The sequence below is a fragment of the Oryzias latipes genome, chromosome 13 (genome assembly GCF_002234675.1).
Source record: "Oryzias latipes chromosome 13, ASM223467v1".
Lineage (NCBI taxonomy): Eukaryota > Metazoa > Chordata > Actinopteri > Beloniformes > Adrianichthyidae > Oryzias > Oryzias latipes.
In genome coordinates this window covers 27335481-27354511 of record NC_019871.2, presented here as the reverse complement: position 1 = coordinate 27354511, position 19031 = coordinate 27335481, and the positions used below count along the sequence as shown (strand labels likewise).

Sequence of the window (19031 nt, the reverse complement as noted above, 5' to 3'; positions counted from 1 at the left end):
ATGCAGAAATCATTGGTTAATAAAAGATTTAACGATTTTTGGAAGAAATTTGTCATCCAAATCAGAAGGAATTTCAAAATTAATATATCCATGCCAATGTCTCTACATTAACTCAAAGAATGTAAAAAAATTAACTCAGTTATATATAAATTTATTTGGAGAAATAAGAACCATTACATCATAAAATCTTGGGAGGTATAAAGACGACTGATTTTGAATCAATGGTTGGAACCTTTAGAATAAAATGGTTTAAAGACTTTATGGCCAACCCTGACTCAATATGGTTTCATATTGCCAAAAACATCTTCAAAAAAAAGTCGGTCTATTAGATTTTTTGCTGAGATGCGACTTTGAAATTTCAAAACTTCCTATAAAGATTTCAGAATTTCACAAACAAGTACTTTTCCACTGGAAAATGATATATGGAGAAATTCTTCAGTTAAGAGACTTTAGTAAATATGATAATGAATTGTCACAACGAGCAATTGTTACATTAAAGAAACAGGCAGAGACGGTTATAAGTTTAACGCAACTAAAGTTAAGCAGCAGCAGCAAAGTTCTTCTAGGTCAGGAGCACCTGTGAAAGCACATAGATTTAAATATTAAGCTTTTACAGCAGCTGCATGTCTGTGTATGCCTAGTCTGATTGTGGTGACTCACCTCTTTTTCCTATGGCAGGAATGGTCCGCCAGCAAAAGAGGTCCCTAAGGGTACAAGAACCTTATATTTTTTTCCGGGAAGGGAACCAAAATCATAGTAAAGTTAACAGGGGAGATTTAGAGTATTAATTTTATTATTTGAGTGAATTTTTTAAATGGTTTAGGAACAGTTAGTGAGTTCTATTTTTGTAGGGGGAATTTATCTTTTTTATAGAGGTTGGGGAAACTTTGAATGTACATATTTTAATATTTTGTGTAAATAATTATCTGTGGGAACCGGGGTGGATGGTAGCTCCCAAAGGAGAAATCCTATAAAGGTGGGAGTTGTAACCATTTGGAGGGTTGTTGTTGGTTAGAGCTTGGGGCATGACTGTGAAATGCCAACAGAAGAAATTGGAAAATAAAGTTAGAGCTAAACCCAAATCCTGAGACGCCGCCTGTGCTTCTACCATGATGATGGACTCCGAGACTACGAGTTGAATGTGACAGAATACTTAACCAAGGAATTTCAGAAAACCTGCAGAGCAATTCCAATTGCTTTAATACAGTTAATAAAAAATACAATATTGTCTACCAAATTTAGTAATAGGAGAAATAAAACTTAATGAAAAAAAGTGACAATAAATACCTGAACAAATTACTTAAAGGTAAATTATACCATGACTTAAATAGAAAAGTGAAATATAAATTAACTGAGACACTTTTGTCATAAAATGGCCAGTGGTCCCCAAAATTAAAGAAATGCAGTTCAAAATTATAAACAATTACTACCCACTACAGATATTGAGAGTAGATTTGGCTTTGAGGTTGATCCATTTGATTTCTGTCATACAGCCCCAGAAACACGCAGACACCTGTTTTTTTCATGTCCAGTGATCCAAAGATTCTGGCAAGATTTTTATAATTGGCTTAATCAAAAAATTAAAAACATACAATTCACAGAAAAATATATTTTGATTTATAACAGTAAGTTGGCAAAAGAGACAACAAAATTAGTGAACATCCTCCTAATTTGGGGAAAATACATTCATGAGAAAAAGTGAAAAAAGGATCGAACGAATTTCCTGTGTTTTAAAAATGAAGTCAGATTGTATTTATCCTCATTGAAATGTATTCACAACTCAAGTCCTTTCAGTGATGACATTTGTAAATCTGCTACAGAATGGTTACAAATCTAGGATCCAGATTGTTAATTGCCTTGTATTTTAATTTATGCTGAAAGTTTTTAATATTTCTTATATCTGTATACATTCTTGTTTTTGTTTTGTCTTTGTTTTTGTGAAGAGTTGTGCCTTGCATCATTGTGTGGTTGTGTCTGCGAGAGTTTTGTAATGATTTTATTTCAATTTTTTTTTAAATCACTTCTAACGGAAACAGGAAGTTGATCCGTCTTCAGCCACTTGGAGGCGCTGCCAGAGCGCCGAAGGTTCCGCCCACCAGACTCATAATATAGTTCCTTTTTATTTCCTTTTTTCCCCCACAGAATAATTTTAATAAATGCATTCAAAAATGATTATTTTAATCACTACAAAATAATGGCTTTCGATTTAGTCTGAAGAAGTATTCGGTTAGTATCCATCCCACACTACTTACTTGCTATACTTATGCTCAGGTATACTTTCTAAAATACACTCCAAGTGTTTTTATGTTTTGCTAAGCAACAGTATGAGCAAAAACAGAACCAGGGTGTGACTGAATGTAAAAGTGTTACTGATAGCAGGAATCCTAAAAATCTGTGCTGAAGGTGAGCACAGTCATTGTTTTGGCTGCAGGACCCGCCCACCCCGCCTTTAACTGGGGAGGGGTTCCACTAAAGTATCCAACTTTGTTCAACTTCATAGCTTTGACAATAAGTAAAATATGTGTATTCCTCCCCCTTGTTTTTTTAAACCTCTATGTTTAATGTGTAGAAATTCCTGAGAAAGTTTTACGGTCAGTGGGTGAATGTGACGCTGACATTTCCCAATTCCAGTGAACGCATCATTTCAAACGGCTGAGAAGGATCAGGTGATGACTTCATGGGTTTGTTTTTTTTGTTGTTTTAGAGGTGTTGTTCTGGTTATGCTTTTTCCTCTCCGGCGTTTTGGGTGTGGCCACATTTCCTGGCACTTTAAAGGGGTTGAAAGTCAGTCGCACGCAGGTACTTCAGGAAAAACACTCCAGACTAGCTCATCATGGACCTCAAAGACGGTAAGGAACTTTTCCTCAGAGTTGCTTTTTCCCCCGACATGTTTGACAATCAAAAACTAAAATATGACGCAATTTTTATCTGCGAGCTTTTGTTTATGCACAGTTTTTGCACAATCTGTCAAGAATCTCCACTCTTCCTGGTTTGTTTGCAGCTGTTGGTGAGGAGCAGGTGAAGAAGAAGGATGCACAGAAGGATGAGCTAAGCTTACCTTGGAGCAAAAAGAAGGACCAGGATAAGGGCAAGGGCAAGGATAAGGGCAAGGTAAGGAATTTTTAAAACAGTTTTACTGTCAACTTTGAAATTTCAAGAAATCCCTTGACAAAAAGAAGTCCATTGAGTGAGGTGAGGCAGTATTATAGAAGCTTTTGCTTTATAGTACCTATAAATTGTAAATTTCCTCTAAAAAAATTATTCCCCCTACATCTACATGTTCTAAAGCAGTGTTTTTCAAACCAGTGTCGTGAGAAATTATCCATTTTCACTCATCTAAAACATTTACAATCTCCAGGATATCAGCTTTGTCTTCATCCAAACAGGCCCTGATAAAAGACCGAGTAGTTAGGATTATTAAAGATCGTAAGATCCGTTTTTCTTCGTGTTTATTTTATTCTATTAAAGATACTTATATAAGAATGACGGCACCGCGATTCAGCCGCAGCTACAGCTCTGTTTCAGGAAAAGTCCCGCCCCTTTAACTCCACCAATCATTCTTGCAGGCGTCATACTCCCTACGTCATCGGTCTGACCAATCAGAAGTGGTTAAAGTCTTCACTTCCTTGTTTCAATTTTGCTCCTAAAGTCTCTCAGTTCCAACAAAAATACCAGCTAAAGCTCTTCTTTAGCAGTGTAACTTTCCACAGAATCCGGTATCAGACCGTTGAACAAGTGACCAAAATAATAAACCTCTGAGACGCGAGTCTGTCGGTCTTCACTACATCTCCCATGATGCATTGGGTTAAAGTGACAGCGTCTTGGCGTAAAACAAGTCTTCCCTGTTAAACGTCTTGAAACCACAACTAAGACACATCAAACAGTTTTTAATTCTTTTTGATGAAATCACAGGTCAACAGTTTAGTTCTCCTTCGAGGTTTGTGTTTATAAACCGCCAAACATCCCAGAGTTTGGTCCAAGTCAACTTTCTAACTGAAACACTTTTCTAATAATGTCTGGATTATTTTATGTTAAATTTAGGAAGTAATAACATTTAAGAAACAGGATTAAGGTGAAGTGGCCAACAGACACAATTGAACTAAATTGAAAACATTTAATCATCTAAAAAGAAATAAAACATTTTTGTTAAAGTTTTAAAATACTTCATCTTTGATTAAGACAAACGAAAAACTAATAAAACTTCATGTTCGCTTTTTGTGTAACTACAGAAAACATGAATATTATTTTTGTGTAAATTTTATCATATTTTGATTATATTATAATTTTTTAATAAAATATATATATCAGTTCGAAAAAATACATTTGCATTTGCACTATTATTGATATAGATGGATATAGAGATATAATCACTATTCAAATAATTTAGTTGAAAATTATTACTGAAAACTAACAAATTTATAATAACTTTTAGAAAAAAAACAGCTGCAAGTTCCAGCTTTTTCTGCCACAATTATCACAAAAATGCCTGTAAGATTATGGAGGGACTGTAGATCAATACAGACTATAGAGTTTCTCCTTTTTATAACTTTTGGATGCTGTTCTGCCACAGGATTTTTGTCAAGATGCAGTGTGCCTTGGCTCAAAAAAGGTTGAAAGACACTGGTCTAAAGTATACTTGTACTCAAATGTACAAATTTTGCTAATGGAAGTTTGCTTTCAAGACACTTCTGTCCCACACACTTTGATGTGTTGCAATGCACTTTGTGTTGTATGTAGAGTGATGACAAACACAAGTCTGACCACAAGGACAAGTCTGACCACAAGGACAAGTCTGACCACAAGGACAAAGACAAACATGGAGGTGATAAGAAAAAGAAGGACAAGAAAGAGAAGAAAAAGGGTGAAGGAGGAAAAAAACATGGATCCTCCAGCAGTGATGAGGTAAAGCAGCTCTCTGTTTAATTTGGGGAATTATTGACATGAGGAACTATCTCAGATTTCTTGTCTGTATGGTTCAGGACAACCTTTTTTGTCTAAATATCCTGTTTTTTTTAGGACCTCAAATGATTCAAACAGTGAAACCTTGTGCTATCTTAGATGACCCCACCCTTACAATGCCCTGTTGTTCCTACCATGACAAAAGTGGATAAGGGTGGAAAGATTTCATGTTATCCATGGACACCAGTGAAGATCACAAATCATTGAAGAAAAAAGGTTTAGCGTACTGTCTAGTGGGTCTAGATGACCCAATTCCCAACGTTAAAGTGCCTAGGATAGCACAAGGGTTACGAAACATACCAGTCGCACCTTAGTTCAATAGATAACATCCAAACTTTTTTTTTTCCAAACTGTCTTTTGTCTGAACGTTGGAGAACCTGATCAACCAGGGATGCTGGTTTTGAAATGAACCTGACACGAAACACCCACCTGCATAATTGACGGCTCAAACTGTTGCATGGTTTTGGGTTTCCTCCTAAATCCTTTTCTTCCGACTGACTGTCTCAGGTCATCACGTTTCTTCAAATTTCTAACTTCTCAGCTTTTTAGACAAATTGCTAGCTTTCATGCAACTTGATAAAGATCAACTCCCAAAGGGAAAGTAGGAAGTAGCTGGTTGGAGACATAATGATGTTGTTCTACAGGTTTTGTGAAAGGGCTGTATAGGGTTTTATTTCACTCAATTTACTTATTTATTTTTTTTGTAATTTCAGGACTGATCCCTGCTGCAGTTTTATTGTTTTGCATTTTGGCGGAGCGAGCGATGACATCTTTGTTGCCAGTTTTGTTTTTTGTCCATTCATAGAAACGTGAAGAAGGAAAAATGATGCAGATTTCTCTAAAATAAAGTCTTTTAAATCTTTTTTTCTCTTTTGACTTTTATCGTTTTATAATTGCGGTTGTCTATAATTGCCACAAGATGGCAGTGCCTCACAACTTTCAAAAGACAACCAAGGTTCAGAAAATGTCAAAACTTTCAAACTAAAGATGTGATTGAGCAAATATGAACTGATTTGGGGGGTTATTCATTTTTGAAGTTTTTTGGTGAGCAATGTTGAAGCTATCCAGCCGTACAGTTTGGATCCAGATTCCAGTTCAGAAGAGGAAAACAAAGACGTTCATTGATCTATTTGCTGGTGCAGGTACCATAACCATTTGGCCTGCAACAACCGTTCAGGGTCCTTGGACTAGTGCTGACATCACATTATGTGATTGGCTGCCCTTCGGTCTGATGACGTGTCAGTGATTAGTCTGGACAAATTATGATCCTACCAAAGAAGATATTATGAAGTCCGTTGTAAACAAACAGAGCTCCGATGCAGAGCGAGATTATCTTCTAAATGTGCTTTTATAATTATTATCATTGAGTGCATTTACAGCCTAACGGACTTCGGTCTTTGTTATAGTGTCCGGACAGCACACTATAACAAAATACCTTCCCTGTCTGCCAACACTAAGCTACGATACTCCATCTGCTCTGATCAGAGAGACGGTTCGCTCGTGTAGAGCAGCAGGTTCATTCTAACAGCCACAGATCTTTTTTTTTTTTTTAATTCTATTTTATTTTTTACTTTTCCTGTCCAACAGCTGGGCAGGCAGATGAGAGCTGAGGGCCTCTTGTGTTGGACATATTTTACTTTAACAAGAGGGGTTATTAATCTTCAGACAAACCAAAGGTATGTCTGAATAAACCCCTTTTGTAATTGAGGCCAAACTTTATTAATTTCAACCATGTTTGAAAATCTTGGGTGTTGGACCGGACGGAAAAGGAAAGAAGGGAAGAAGAGAGGGGGACGTTAGAGAGGGGGGGGGGGGGTAGGAGGGTGATAATAGGAAGCAGCATAAAGCAACAAGTTTACTGGTTGTTTATCATTACGGTAAGGTTCAAATGTAGTACAAAAAGGGCGGGGCCTGTCCACACACACACTTAAATGTTATCAACACACCTGCTAGCTGCAAAAATGTTGACATGTACACAAAACAGTGTTCACATGCATACTTATGCCTTAAAACCAACTAGTGTGAAATATTTCAGTCATTCAATCAAGCAAACTGTTAGTGCAAAGGTGAGCTAACACCTGTGCTCAGGTGAGTGTTTGTGTTCTTCTAAAATGGATGGTGGAATGTGAAAAGAAGGAGGGAGAGTGCCCAGCCATCCCCACCCCAAGACCCCCGCAGCAGCGGCAGCCGGAATCCCCCCAATTCCACACGGGAGCAGGCAGGGAACAACCGCCCCCCGGGCGACCAAGCCCGCCACCCAGGCCATGGCCAGCAGGACCGCCGCGAGGCCCCCAGAGCCAGAGAGCAGGGAGGCACGGAGGGAAAGAGAGCTCCACCCCAGCCCAACCAGGAGAGCAGCCCCCCCGCCGCGTCGGGAGAGCCCAACGCAGGGCCCCACCGGAGAAGGACGCCCACAGCCCCAGACGAGTACCCCATCACCACCCAGGAGTTCCGGGCATCCCCCCGCCCCAACCCCAGGTACGAGCCAGGACCCCCCAAGCGAGACCCGTTCCGCACTCCAGGCAGCCACCCACCCGGCCCACGGTTGGTCCAGGGAGGAGCAAGCCAGGGGCCAGCCGCCACCGCCCAGGAGGGGGGAACCCCGGGGAAAAAAGGGCGCCCACAAGGGGTGTTGTAAATATGGCCCGACCAGGCTCGGCCACAGTTGGAAAATTAGCGGGGTCCAGCGATCAGGGGCAAGGACCAGAACCCACCCCCCAGGGACATGAACACCCCTGGCTCAGGTGTAATGTGAACCCCCTCCCCGCGCGGAGAGAGCACCATCGGGCCCAGGAAGCCGGCACCCGGCTTCAAAAGTCAAAAGGGACACGGCCGTCGTTGCCAAGGGGCCCGTACCCCCCACCAGGGAAGGGGTAGGGGACAGATGGTCCTAGGTCCCACCTTCCTTGCAAAATGTGTGTGCGTGTATGTGTGTTTGAGAGGGTGTGTGTGTGCATGTGTGTGTGTTTATGTTGGAATGTATATATATATGTATATAGGGGGGAGGGGTGTGTGTACTAAGGGTTGTGCGGTGGTTAAAATTGGCAGGTAGGGTGTTAGGAGGACATCTGCTGCTTGCTGGCAGTGATGTCCAAGCACCCCCCCCCTACCAAGGGCCCTACATGTCTAAGGTGCAAATAAAACCAAAAGAGGGGGGGCCCACTCCATACGGCAACCATAGGAGGGGGGCCACTGCCAAGTAGTGGTGGACTGTCCCCTGGTGGTCAAACAGCTGTCCCCCAGCCCCCCCCCCCCAGCAAAGGGGCCAGGCCCACCCAGCCCAGGGGCCCCACCCCCGGAGGCGCCGACACCCCAATTAATGGAATAGTCTGATATGGAAGAGAATTCATTAATGATTGTTGCTGTTTCATTTACAGAATGTAAATTACTTAAAAACAGTAATATGTCATCTGCATAGAGACTAATTTTATGATGGCTGTGTTTGGTTTTAATTCCTTTAATGCTCTCATTCTGTCTTATTGCTGCAGCTAGAGGCTCAATAAATATAGCAAAAAGAGAAGGAGAGAGTGGGCAACCCTGTCTGGTTCCTCTTCCAAGAAAAAACCTGTTGGAAGTCTGTTTATTAGTTCTAAATGATGCATTGGGGTTGTGATATAATATTTTGATTCATTTGATGAATGATTCTCCAAAACCAAACTTATGGAGGGCAGCAATAAGGAACTTCCAGTTTACTCTGTCAAAAGCTTTTTCAGCATCCAGCGATAGTACCGTCATTTCCTGGTTTTTAATGGTGGCAAAGTCTATTATATTAACAAGTCTTCGGACATTATCATCCGAGTGTCTGCCTTTGATGAATCCAGTTTGGTCGAAGTCAATTATGTGATGAGTGATTTTTTCTATTCTCTGTGCTAGTGCTTTGCAGATAATTTTTACATCTGCATTGATTAGAGAAATAGGGCGATAGCTTGAAGGGCTAATGGGATCTTTGTCTGGTTTTAGAAGAATAATTATGTTGGCTGAGTTCATGTTAGGTGGCATTGATTGGCTCTCATTGATAGATATGACCGTTTTATAAAATGTTGGTGCCAGCTGTTCCCAGAATTCTTTATAAAACTCAGCAGGAAAGCCGTCAGGCCCTGGTGCTTTATCATTGGGCTTAAGTGACAGAGCTTCATGAAGTTCAGACAGCGAAAGCGGAGAGTCTAAGTTTGTGATTTGATCCTCATTTAGCCTGGGTAGGTTTACATTATTAAGAAATGAGTCAATACTTTGCTCTGACGGATTGATCTGTGATGTGTACAAGTTTTTATAAAAGTTTTCAAATGCGTTATTAATTATGTGAGTGACATTTCCTGTTTGTTCCATAATAGAAGTGATTGTTGATTTTTCTCTATTAATTTTAAGCTGATTAGCCAGAAATTTGCCAGATTTATTAGAGTTTTCAAAATTTTCAAGTCGGAGTCTTTGTATTTGAAATTGTGTTTTTTTATTAATGATGTAATTTAACTGCAGCTTTAAATTTTTCAGATCTCCCAGAATGTGTTCCTGTGCAGAAGCAGCATAAGTAGTCTCCAGGGTTTTGATTTTATTTTCTAATTCTAATAAATCTGCTTTCTCTTTGCGTTTTTTATGCATTGAATAAGAAATGATTTTCCCTCTCATCACTGCTTTTGCTGTTTCCCAAAGAAGACACTGTGAAATATCGGGAGTATTGTTGAATCCAAGGAAGGTTGCCCACTCTTTTTTAAAGAATTCAATAAATTCCTGGTCCTTTAACAGAGACGTATTAAACCTCCAGGTTGTACCTGAGGGTGTGGATATTTCCCTAGAAATATTCACAGAGACTGGTGCATGATCACTGATAATAATCGGATGAATGTTGGAACTTTTAATTTCTTTCAAAAGAGATTTACTGATTAATAAATAGTCTAAACGGGAGTGTGAGTGGTGAACTGGAGAAAAAAAGGTGAACCCCTTAGTGTTTGGATGACATGAGCGCCAAGCCACAGATCTTTTTACAAAGTGGGCTTTAGCAAAATCTCTCTATAAACACTACAAAGAATAATGTCAGACACAACTTGAGAGGGAAAAGAACTTTATGTTACAAAAGGAAATGTGAACTGAAAATATGTAGAACCCAAGCAGATCTCCACGCTACGTAGTTTGTCCAAGTGGGGCTACCGTAGTGTGACGTTATCCTCAGTCGAAAGGACTCCGAACGGTTATTGCAGGCCGAATGGTTATGGTACCTACAACGGTACCAGAATGGAGCCGAGCAGGGGGCTTTCTAAATCACAAATACAATCTTTTTCCAACAGCATTTTGTCGACTGCTCCTAATTTACAACTATTTAAATAAACAAATACTCAAAAATGAAATTTTGAGCAAATTTTTCTTAATATGTCTTCCATCATCAGAAAAATGCCACAAGAACATGTTAATAACGCCCCGGACAGCATTTTAACCCTCCTGAATGTCTATCAGAGTCCATCTTAGGGTAAAGGTTTTCTCATGACATTGAAAGAATTGAAAGTTGCCTGATCTCTTATTGCTATTTCAAAAAAGTTGATTCAAAACTGCAGGACGCATTTTCACATCATGAGGTGAGAGCTAACATATTTTAAATTAATTGTAATAAATATGTGTTTGGGTTTAGCCATGAATACATTCTTGAAGGTTTTTTGTTTTGATTCAGTGAACACACTCCATGACCTTTGTGCTAAGCTGCTAGGCTACGTTGTACACACCGTCCTGGGAACGAGCGTTCAAGCAGCCACTTCTCATGAAAAGTCTACGTAAACGTGCGTAAAGGCCCACTTTGGGCTTCAAACCTCTGGTGTCCACGCATCAATATGCACGTTACGATTTCTGTGACCGTTTTACAGGTGCTACATGCAAATGTAGCACCTGTAAAACACACAATGAAAGTCAAACCAGATTAAACTTGGGCAGTGACATCTGCCCAGACGTTTGAAAATTGATCATCGAGGAGAATTAATGATTGCGATTTGTGCCTGGCCGGAATACTGTGACATCAAGTCTTTGAAAACTTTAACAAAAATATTTTATTTCTTTTTAGATGATTAAATTGTTTCAATTTAGTTTAATTGTGTCTGTTGGCCACTGCACCTTCATCCTGTTTCTTAAATGTTGTTATTACTTCCTAAATTTAACATAAAATAATCCAGACATTATTAGAAAAGTGTTTCAGTTAGAAAGATGACTTGGACCAAACTCTGGGATGTTTGGCTGTTTATAAGGACAAAACTTTAAGAAGAACTAAACTGTTGACCTATGATTTCATCAACAAGATTTAAAAACTGTTTGTGTGTTTGTTGTGGTTTCAAGACGTTTAACAGGGAAGACTCATTTTACGCTGAGACGCTGTCACTTGACCCAATGCATCATGGGAGATGTAGTGATGCCAGACAGACTCGCGTCTCAGAGCTTTATTATTGTGATCAATTTTCCACGGTCTGACACCTGTGGAAAGCTACACCGCTAAAACGAGCTCTAGCTGGTATTTTTGTTGGAACTGAGAGACTTTACTAGCAAAATCTGAACAAGGAAGTGAGGACTTTAACCACTTCTGATTGGTCAGACTGAAGACGTATGATTAAGCCTGAAAGAATGATTGTGGAGACAGTTAAAGGGACGGGACTTATCCTGAAACAGAGCTGTAGCTGCGGCTAAATTGCGGTGCCATCATTCTTATCAAAGTGACTTTAATAGAATCAAATAAACACAAAGAAAAAAGTATTTAATGATCTTTCATATTCCTAACTACTCAGTGTTTTATCAGGGCCTGTTTGGATGAACACAGAGCTGATATCCTGGAAATGGTAAATGTTTTTAGATCAGTGAAAATGAGTAATTTCTCACGGCAAACCGGTTGAAAAACACTGATGTATCGGAATAGACAGAAAGGAAAAGCCTGGAACAAGATTCGCTAGATTTGCACTGCTTTGACATTTCACGCCAAGTATCGGGTCGGGACAGTCCAGTGTGAAAACCATGGACTAAATGGTCTTTCAAGAACCAGCGCTTAGCGGGTTCAGTAACATGCGTCACACGCCTGGTGTGAACGATCTTTATTAGATCGTCTACAACCCAGAGGCCAAATTCAGAAAACTGCATCAGACTACAGTCAACTAAAACCTGTCTGTCCTGCACCTTCCTGAGGTTTTCTGCACTCATGCATAATTTTAGATTTTTGAATGTAGATGAACAAACCTGCCTGCCTATCATCTCAAACAGTTCAGCAGAAAGGCTGCTGCTCGGGAAAAGGTCAGTGCTCTGTTGCCAACAAATGAAAGAGTATATGATGCAGCACTAAAACAGAGGCTCGTTCGTTTACTCGGCATCAATATTAAAGTTGCTGAACTTTAGGACTGAGAGTCGAGGACACATAGAACATTTAGCGTTGAAGATCTCCTTCAGGTCTTTGTAAATCTTTTATGGAGATGCAGACAAAAAAAGGAAGAATGGAGCAGAATTCAGCGAAGAATCAATAATAAATCAAGCATGCATCTTTCTGGGGCTGCTGGGAAAGCAACGCATCTATCATGTTGACCCATCTATCATGCTGTGTTTTAATCTGCAAGGTAGAACTGAAAACAGAGATTGTTGGATGATTTCCAGAAGCATTTTTCTACAGGAGCTGCGCCGGTTCAACAATGGATGTACAACAGACTGTTCAACACTGGATCTCATCAGAGTGTTTTTGTTTATGTTTCCCAATAGATTGTTTGTGCCTTTGGTGTTAGTTCTGTGACATGTTATTGGGGTGATAACAGTTGGACATCCAATAAGTGATGCAAGGACGGAAACATATGTAGTTGTTTTTGCAAAAATCTACCGGTAACCAAAACAATTTTCAGATCATAAACCCTTTTGTCTATCTTTTGAATTTCTTTACTTTCAAGTATTTTTCCAGATTTATTTAGTCTTCGTATAATAATAATGGATTGGATTTATCTGTACTTTTCCATACGCTCAAAGCGCCTACAATGAGACCATTATTCATTCACTCCTCATTCATACTTGGTGATAGTAACTACTGTTGTAGCCACAGCTAGCTGCCCTGGGGCAGACTGACAGAGGCGTGGCTGGCTGCCTACGGCCCCTCTGACCATTACCGGGACATTCATACACATCCACACACCAGTGGAGCCACACTGGAGGCAGGGAAGGTGAAGTGTCTTGACAATCCTAATCCAATCTCAACAATACAACAACGAGAGCGAGGATTGAATCGCCAACCCTTTGATCATTGGCCAACCTCCTCAACCGCCTGGGCCACTGCTCCCAGATGTGTGTCCGATACATTCTTTTTGCCCATTCAGCAAAAAGACGTCAGCGTATTTTAAACAACTTTTGGGGATGGGTTAATTTCTATAAAACTGACCTGACACTGTGAATATGACACATTTTTGAATATATATAAAAAAACAAAAAAGCTGTTTTTAGATTTGAGGTCAACATCATCATCCATCCATCCATCCATCTATCCATCCATCCATCCATCCATCTTCTTCTTCCTCTTATCTGGGACCGGGTTGCGGGGGCACAAGTCTAAGCAAAGGTGTCCAGACTTCACTCTCCACAGCCACTTCCTCCTGCTCCTCGGGGGGGACCTCGGGTATTTCCAGGTCAGCTGGCCTAGGTTCTTCCTGGGGCCTCTGCCAAGTTGGACATGCCCAGAACACCTCCCCAGGGAGTGTTCAGGAGGCATCCAGACTTGATGCCCAAGCCACCACTCCAGGAGCATCGTCTCTACTCCATGCTCTCTTCATCTGACCGAGCTTCTTACCCTATCTCTAAGGGAGTGCCCAGCCACCCTACAGAGGAAGCTGATTTCTGTTGTTTGTCTTCTAGACCTCATTCTGACCCAGTAATGAACCAGAGTTCATAACAACGGACACTGCTCCAATCCGCCTGTCATTCTCTGTCAGTCTCATGCTCTGATCTTCCCTCTTTCGTAAACAAGACCTCAAGATGTTTGAACTTCTCCACCTTGGGCAGGAGCACTCCATTCTAGGGGTGTAAGAAAAAATCGATTCGGCAATATATCGCAATACGTCATTTGGCAATACTTGTATCGATTCAAAATGCTGCCAGATCGATATTTATTTAATTATTTCTGAGCGTCCTTCAGTGTCTGACTCTTGTTGTCCACTTCACCCTCCGACCACTAGTTGGCAGCAGAGCACACGGAGCCTCTTTGAGCAGCTCTACTCTGCACAAGACACCAGGAAGACTGCAGCCAGAGGCAGCTTGTTCTGTTGTTATAAGACATGAACCAATGAGTTATATCGCTAGAGGAGACACGCCCGCTTGGGAAGCCTGGCCGACGGTGGCGGAGCGCGACGCCATCTTGGTGAGGTCGACAACGCCCACATGACAATGATTTCTATAGACTTTGGTAGCATCTAAGTAGCTTTTATATCATTTAGATTTATTCATATTTCTATTTATTTATACATATAAATAAATATATAATATATGTATATAATTTTTATATATATGTACATCAGTTTTTGCTGTTAAATAAGAGAAACAGTCAGCCTTATAAGCTCAAACTTTAATGAAAAATGCATAGTTGCAGGACTTCTTATAAATAAGCAAATTACAAAGAATATTTAAAAATAATTTTTAAACATTTCGAAGTTTTAGACCACTTTGACATGTAATTTAAATTATTTGGTTTTTCTTTAATAAATGTGTCATTCATTTCTTAAAATTGGAAATAAATTATTTATTTATTATTTGATAAATAAATTATTTATTAGTCAATAATAATAATACACAAATAATAAGTCATTAATATTAATAATAATAATAACAACAATGATGAATCAATAATAAATAATAATAATAAATCAATAGTAAGTCAATAATAATAATAAATGATAATAATAAATCAATAATAAGTCAACAATAAGTCCTAAAGTCAACAACAGATTTTCCCCTTTAAAAAAAACAAAAAACAAAGAAAAACAATATATCTACACTACTGGTTTGTGAGTGATTAATTTGTGTAACACAGATGGTCTGGTGCCGGGTTTCAAAATCTTTTGAACATAGCCAGACTGTATTATTAGTTGGTACCACAGTGATCCATCTGGGTTAGCTCTTTTGATAGCTAAGCATCACTTTTTCCTTAAGTCTGAGTCCATTGGAAACCTGCAAGAAAAGTTCAGTCACTGAGTCAGAAATGAATAAATCTATATTACTCTAATAGCCTAGTCCTAGGCTATTATAGTAATAGCCTAGGACTATATGTAAGAGAAACATGTAAACATTTTGAACATCAATTTTCATGAAAGGAACAAATAAATAAATAAATAAATAAATAAATAAATAAATAAATAAATAAATAAATAAATAGTATACTGTATATAGGTTTAACACAATAAAGTTTACATTTATGTCGACAGCAAATTATACGTACATCATGCCTACATGTTGATAATTGCCCTGCAGCATCATGCATGTCCACATGTGTACGATTAATGAAGCCCCTGCAGCATTAAAAGAAAAACATTATAATACTTACCTGTCAAATGTTCTGCCTTCCTCCTTCGTGGACTCATATCTTTGATTTTGGCAGTTGAAACCCACACAATGAACTGGAATTTGGCAAAAAATGTGTTCACATGCATTCACTGCAACAGTAACTTGACCTCACCAAGATGGCGGTGCTCTCCTCCCATGAGGAATCACGTGATGTCTCCTCTAGTGATATAACTCATTGACATGAACTACTTAGTTTTTACTTGGAATGGATACCAAACAGAAACTCTGAGCCATGTTGCTGCCAGTAAGATATGAAAACGTGGATTGTGGTGCTTTTTAGCGGCTCAGATAAATAAGATAGACAATGAAGCACGGCAGCAGCTAATAGGCTAATCATGCGCTTAGCATCTGCTAACATGCTAGCAAAGTGGGCTAAAGTTCTGCAGAACCTCAAAGCAATGGATTCTAGTTTAGGGACCTGATGGATCAGAGGGATGTGTACAATGCTCTGAAAAAGGCTGACATTGTGGTGATCAGCGTAACCAGTTTACTTCCGTGTGTGAGAAGTATGGCTGCAGGTGCAACAGAGCAGATATGTAAACAAAGCCCCTTATTTGTCACATTAAAGCAACTTTCCTTTGTTCTGTCATGCTGCCTCATCATCACACTTTATTCTTTCTGGAAAGAATCAGTGTGTGTCCCCCACCCTTTATTTTTAAAGCACCATTCAGGCTCCTGAACTGTTTAAAAGCACTAGAGAAGCTACATTAATGCTGAAAATAAACAGCATTTTATTTCCCCAATAGAAACTTATTGTGAGGTTCAGGGGCCAGGGTGGGTTAGTTTGTTTCGCTTTCTAGATTGGTTGTGGGGTTTCCGGGTTCTTTGGGCCTTTATTTTGGTTACTTCCGGTTTCTCCCGTTTGTGTTGCCTCCACCTTTACTTCTGTTTATGAATTGCACCTGTTCGCACACCTGTTGTTCATCATTGCTGTGTATTTTAGTTCCTCCACCCAGTGTCTGTCACGGGATCGTTTTGCATTCTTTGTACTTCGAGATTAAAGGAAAGATAGAGAAACCTTGATTCAACGTACCTCTGTGTTCCTGCTTTTGCATCCACGCGTCGAGCCTGACATAACGATCCCGTCAATCATGGATGCAGCGGGAGCAGAGGGTCCGCTTTCTGATTCCAACGCCCAGGAGTGGGTCATCCGCCAGCAAGATGAACAGCTAAACTTCCTTCGGAGGGGTATGCTGGAGATGTCCGCCCGTCAAGAGCAACAATGGTCTGCGATCGGGGATCGGCTTGATCAGCTGGCAGGAGAGATCCGATCGTCTTCGCCATCCCATCCGCCTCAGCCGTCTTCCTCGGCGTCCATACCTTTGGCTCCGGCGCTCCTCACTCCTGCGGTTCCGCTGGCCCGACCTGAGAGGTTTTCCGGTGCTTCGGGGGACTGTCGGGCATTCATTACGCAATGCGAACTGCATTTTGAGCTCCAGGCAGCCACGTACCCTACGGATCGCGCCAAGGTGGCGTTCATCATCTCCCACCTTACGGACAGGGCCGGAGCGTGGGCTACGGCAGAATGGCAACGTGGGGCCGCCACCTGTGATTCCCTCCCGGTTTTCCTAGAAGCCTTTACACAGGTCTTCCAGCATACGAGACCAGGCCGGGAGGCTGCTCGAGCGCTGATGCGGCTGCGTCAGGGAGGACGCCGAGTGGCGGATTACGCAATCGACTTCCGGACTCTCGCCTCAGAGAGCGCATGGAACCCCGCAGCGCTTACAGATGCCTTCCTGGAGGGCCTGTCAGATGAGCTGAAGGACCAGCTGGCGCCGCTGGATTTGCCGTCATCCCTAGATGCCCTCATCGCGCTGGCAATCCGAATTGATAACCGGCTGCAGGATCGCCGGCGAGAGCGACGCGTGGGCTCATTCTCCCCAGCAGGAGGAGTAGCGCCACAATCTCCTCATGACTATCCTGTTTCCACAGACACCCCAGCTCCTTCTACTGAGGAACCGATGTTATTGGGTCGAGGGTCTCTCACCACCTCCGAACGCAGACGACGGATGACGGCTGGTGAGTGCCTTTACTGCGGGAAGCGGGGTCATTTCTGCCGGGACTGCCCAAAAGCCACCGCTCGTCACTAAGAGTGGGCACACTGACGAGCGGCGGAGAAACGCCCACTAGAGCTATTACCAATGCTTGCTTTTTGGAGGGGCACCTAGTTTTTCAGAAAGGGGGGGTACCCATCAGGGCTTTGTTAGACTCAGGTTCTGAGCAGAATCTCATGGATGCCGAGCTGGCCACACAGGCCGGGTTTGTAACCAGGTTGCTTCCCCGTCCATTACAGGTTGTTTCGCTTAACGGCGAGGTCATTGCAACCATTTCCAAGGTGACTGACCCCGTCCACCTCATTTTATCTGGTAACCATCATGAGTACACCCGTTTTTTTCTGTTTTCATCTCCGCAGAACCCGGTGGTGTTGGGGTTCCCCTGGTTATTGAAACATAATCCGGTCATTGATTGGTCCGCTAGTAGTATTACTAGTTGGAGTAACCATTGCCATGAGACCTGTTTGCGCTCAGCTCGACATCCAGAGCCTGGCCCCGCAGCCTCAGTTGGGCAGCCGCCCTTACCAGACCTCTCCGCGGTGCCACCGGAGTACCATGACTTGGGGGAGGTCTTTTCAAAGTCTCAGGCTCTTTCTCTGCCACCCCACAGACCTTATGACTGTTCCATTAACTTGCAGCCCGGAGCTCCATTACCTAAGAGCCACCTGTATAATCTGTCTAGGTCGGAGAGAGAGGCTATGGAACAGTACGTTGCTGATTCACTGAGGGCCGGCCTCATTAGACCCTCCTCGTCTCCTTTGGGGGCTGGCTTCTTTTTTGTTGGGAAGAAGGATGGTTCCTTACGGCCATGTATAGACTATCGGGGTTTGAACGCCATCACTGTAAAGAACCGGTATCCTCTTCCCCTAATGAACTCTGCGTTTGAGTCATTGCAGGAAGCTAGAATCTTCACCAAGCTGGACCTGCGGAACGCTTATCATCTGGTGCGCATCAAGGCTGGGGACGAGTGGAAGACGGCGTTCAACACGCCGCTCGGACATTACGAGTACTTGGTCATGCCTTTTGGCTTGGCTAATGCTCCTGCGGTTTTTCAGGGGTTAATCAATGATGTACTCCGGGATTTCCTCCAGCATTTTGTTTTTGTGTACTTGGATGATATCCTTATTTTTTCCAGGGATCCCAGCGAACATAGGCGGCATGTTCGTCTGGTCCTCCAGCGCTTGTTGGAGAACAGATTATTTGTTAAAGCGGAGAAATGTGTGTTTCATTCTCCTTGTGTTTCCTTTTTGGGGTTTGTTATCGCAGGGGGGGAGTTGCGGCCTGATCCGGCCAAGGTGAGTGCAGTGGTTAATTGGCCTGCCCCTAACAACAGAAAACAGCTCCAGCGTTTTCTGGGGTTTGCCAATTTTCTGCGGCGTTTCATCCGTAACTACAGCTCCGTCGCTGCGCCCCTCACAGGTCTAACCTCCACCTCCACGCCCTTTTGTTGGACAGAGGCGGCTGACTCGGCGTTTAAGA

At 41.6% G+C, this 19031-nt stretch overlaps 1 protein-coding gene across 1 annotated transcript; it reads left to right on the top strand.

Moving 5' to 3' along the window:
• The first annotated feature begins 2641 nt into the window (after positions 1-2641).
• On the top strand, positions 2642-5822 carry LOC105355509 (putative uncharacterized protein DDB_G0292636). Its single transcript, XM_011482930.3, has 4 exons — positions 2642-2849; positions 3002-3111; positions 4738-4902; positions 5673-5822. The coding sequence occupies exons 1-4, from the start codon at positions 2834-2836 to the stop codon at positions 5676-5678; spliced, it is 297 nt and encodes a 98-aa protein (XP_011481232.1). The 5' UTR covers positions 2642-2833; the 3' UTR covers positions 5679-5822.
• Positions 5823-19031: the final 13209 nt, after the last annotated feature.

Excerpts from the sequence above, each read along its gene's own strand:
- LOC105355509 (XM_011482930.3), top strand. Across the intron at positions 3,112-4,737 it reads AGGGCAAGGATAAGGGCAAG|AGTGATGACAAACACAAGTC; the intron begins GTAAGGAATTTT and ends TGTTGTATGTAG.